This window comes from Gossypium hirsutum, chromosome D01 (genome assembly GCF_007990345.1).
Source record: "Gossypium hirsutum isolate 1008001.06 chromosome D01, Gossypium_hirsutum_v2.1, whole genome shotgun sequence".
Classification (NCBI taxonomy): domain Eukaryota; kingdom Viridiplantae; phylum Streptophyta; class Magnoliopsida; order Malvales; family Malvaceae; genus Gossypium; species Gossypium hirsutum.
The window spans coordinates 6,199,126-6,202,748 of NC_053437.1; the positions used below are offsets into that span (position 1 = coordinate 6,199,126).

General features: G+C 31.5%; 1 protein-coding gene and 1 long non-coding RNA gene across 2 annotated transcripts; one reads left to right on the top strand and one right to left on the bottom strand.

Annotated features, from left to right (window-relative positions):
- Window positions 1-1,240: 1,240 nt before the first annotated feature.
- LOC121213787 (uncharacterized) lies at window positions 1,241-2,244 on the top strand. The gene is made up of 2 exons (XR_005909219.1): window positions 1,241-1,528; window positions 1,839-2,244. It is a non-coding gene; the product is annotated as an uncharacterized lncRNA (long non-coding RNA).
- A 279-nt stretch (window positions 2,245-2,523) lies between these two features.
- LOC107917229 (protein STRICTOSIDINE SYNTHASE-LIKE 10) lies at window positions 2,524-3,193 on the bottom strand. The gene is made up of 2 exons (XM_016846601.2): window positions 2,928-3,193; window positions 2,524-2,833 (listed from the first exon to the last, which is right to left on the bottom strand). The coding sequence occupies exons 1-2, from the start codon at window positions 3,191-3,193 to the stop codon at window positions 2,524-2,526; spliced, it is 576 nt and encodes a 191-aa protein (XP_016702090.2).
- Window positions 3,194-3,623: the final 430 nt, after the last annotated feature.

Here is a 3,623-nt window from a genome sequence, read left to right on the forward strand (position 1 = left end):
CCGATGACAAGTTTTATTTTGTTTGATTAAAGAACAATCCTCGATTGTTAGATTACAAAGAAAATCAGAACCCAATACGTTAGGGCTCAATTTTCTTGAAAATCCTAAATACGAGTATTATCTTTATTTTAAAAATTTTCTATTTTTAAATTCGAGTAAAAAGATGACGTAATGTTATATTGTATGTATGCATGAATGTCACAATAACGAATACAACAATAAATACATCAATGGGGTGACAACATAGATAGTAAACAAACTAAATTAATTACAAAAACAAAAATAACTAATGACATATAAAATATCAAATAAATGAGCAAAATAAAAAAAAATACATGAATGTAAACATAAATAAATATCGAGCAAAGAAAACAAAATAAATAAAGAATAGAAAGCATATAAGATATACATGAAGAATAGAGGCCTACATGTGGATTTACATATAAATCTTTGGATTATAAAAAATATATAATGTATTTGTAGAAAAAAGAAGAAGCATATATATATAATATGTGTTAAAAAATATGAATAGGTATTTAGGCATTTTTAGAAACAAAATAAAAAAGATATATACGTATTTATTGATATAAAAGAATATTTGCTTAAAAACTAAATATATAAGGGTACATAAAAATATGTAAAAATATTAAATAATTACCAGATAAAAATAAATATACGTATATATATATGAATAAAAAACATTACTTAAGAAAAATATGTATATAAAAACAACATATATATATATAAATAAAATTACAGATAAAAAAATAAAAGAAATAATTGCATTGTGGAAGTTAATTAATTTAAAAAAATGTAAAAAAACTAAATTGAACTGAATATGAAAAATCTGGGGCAAATCCGCAAATAAATAAAACCCAAAGGATTAAATTGAACACGTGAATTACATAGAGGGTCTGGAAGGGAAATTTCCCTTCTCCTCTAAAACGGCGTCATCAGGTAGGGTTAAATTGAAATTGAAAATAAATAAAAGGGCGAACTTAAAAATATAAAAAAACTTAATTGTAAAATATTAAAAAGGCGGAGGGGCTAAAAGCGCAATTTATCCCTCCGCTCAAAAACACGCGGATCCTAGGCCGGGTGGGGTCGGAGTCAGGTCGGCCTCCACAAAACGACGCCGTTTTGGGCGTCTAGGGACTCTCCAAAAACGGTACCGTTTTGGAGCCCTATATAAGTCCTTTATTCTTCAAAAAAAATCATTTTAAACCATTTAAAAAAAATCCTTTCAGAAAAAGCTCCCATCCCCTTTATTCTCCGGCGAGGGGCCGATCATCGGCGGTCACCGCGCCGGCCGCCGATCTCCGGCGTCGGCACCGCTGTCTGCGGTGGCCGGAAAGAGGTAAAATCTCCAATTTGGCCCTCTCGGCCCTTCCAAGCCCAAATATGGGTTCAAAATCTCCGAAAATCCAGCAAAAAATGCGAAGAGAACCCGAAACCTTTCGGTTTCTGGCCACCGATCCTCAGGGGTGGCTCCTTTGATCCTCCCACGACGAGACAGACCCGAACACAGGTGTTTTCAAACCTTTTTCTATCTTTTGTTTTATTCTCTTTTATTTACTTGTAATAAAATACGAAAAAAGAAAATAAAAAAACAATAGTTCGAAAAGAGTTTCAACCTTTTGATTTTCCGATTGCTCTTTGCTCTTTCTGGTATTCTCTGTTTGTATTGTGAAATATTCGCTATCCTTTTTAATTGATCTTTTTTGAATCCCTATTACAGTGTTACAATGGCCATCTTATAGCCATAATGGGAAGAATAAAAAGAAATAAAATCTGTTCATATTTGATTTTGTTTCCTTTCTTGTGTTTGTTCCTTGCAGGTGAATATTCGGCTCTTGGCTACGGCGCGAGCGGGCTAGGTGGCTACGGCACTGATGAACTCCATAGAAACCCTAGGGTTTCGTTGTTTGTTTTGGGCCACTTGTATTTGGGCCTCTAAAAAAATCGAGTCTGGATTTGGGCCACTGCTTTTGTATTCTGGGCCGACTGAAATTTGTAAATGGACTATTGCATTTAGACTTTTGGTTTTAATGGCCCCGGGGAAAAAATTAGGTATTACAACATCTTTACCATTTCCGTCCAGTTATTTTAAAATTCTTCCTTCTTGATTGTACTTAATTCCTATTGGATCCGGAACATCATCATTGATCTCTCCAAACCTTCTTGCATTTAAAGCTACCCGGAATTCTCCTTTATGATTCATCTTAATATTATCAGGAACTCTAGGTAGCGCAGCAAACACTTCAGTATCAAAATTATTTGTTCCAAGATTGAACTTCAATATTCTTCTTCGTATTGTTCCCACCACCAAAAGAAAAGAATGATTTTTGCTCAAAGCTACTCCGTTTGGAAACATCAAACTTGTGTATATAACGGATACGTTTTTTGCATGTAGATCATATTTTAATACCCTTTCGCTACTATCAATTGATCTGGACAAAAAATATGCATAGCTACACATAAATATTAAAAACTTAATTAAAAATTATATAAATATTCAAAAAGTTAAATTAAACAATTCCAATAGTTCAAAAGAAAAACATACTTTCTTTGGAAAGTAATACTACTATCTGTAAAATAGATAACTCCTGTACTACTATCAATATCTAACCCATTTATAAACTTAAATGGGATTCCTTCAATTGAGCTAACTAGAGTTTGTGCTATGCCACGATTAGGTCCAATCATTAGAATGCCAAAATAAGCATCATCGATGTAGAGATCATAAGTTACTGGGTTAAATTTCAAAACCAGTGGCCTTCCACATATTGGTTCAAGGTTAGGATTTGTAGACCCATCACACAACTCTGTTTTCCTAATCCAATAAAAAAAACCCACCCGTTAATTAACTATCTTTACAAAAAGGTTATAAGTTAATAAATGTGTAAATAATACAATTTAATGAATACCTAACTGGCGAAGGAATAGCAAACTCTTTCCAACCAAGTTTTGGTCCATGCCATTTAAGTATCCGACCATCAGATACTCCAACGTATGGCCCTTCAACTTTACAATCAAATGCGATACTTTTAGAACCTAGGCCTGTAACTTTGATAAGGTTAATTAATTCATAGGCTTTCGAGATAATAACATTATGCTTTTGATAAAGAAATCTTTCATCAATTTTTTCAACATCATGCTTTTGATAAAGAATCCGTTGGTGAGATTGTTTCATACATAATGCAAAGTAAAGAATTCCAACACGTTAAAAATAAACCGAAAAGAATTTGCTTCTATGAAACTTAAGGAAACGATAAGTGAAAGTGTCCGAAAAAGTAAACATGGGATATATATTTATAGGGTATGATAGAATTTCAATGTATGTAATTTAAGTTCTTAAAATTGGTTTACATATAATATTTTTATTTAATACTATAAAAGTTATTATAAAAATTGAAAACCTAGGTCCATTATCTTAAGTTTTTACTATTTTTAATTAAACTTAAATACTGTTCTCCTGTTTGGACAAATAGGCTTAAATTTACTTTAATCATAAGTCCCCAGAAAATTAATTACTTGTCTTATTAAAAAATAATTAAATAAATTAATCGTCCAATCTTTAAAACATAGCACACTTTTAATAAATCTATACCACTAAAAAAATA

What these genes read in the sequence shown, in the direction of transcription:
- LOC107917229 (XM_016846601.2), bottom strand. Translation starts at nt 3,193, where the DNA reads ATGAAACAATCTCACCAACGGATTCTTTATCAAAAGCATGATGTTGAA. An exon ending in GCTATTCCTTCGCCAGTTAG is followed by an intron (nt 2,834 to 2,927) that starts GTATTCATTAAA and finishes TTATTGGATTAG; the next exon opens with GAAAACAGAGTTGTGTGATG.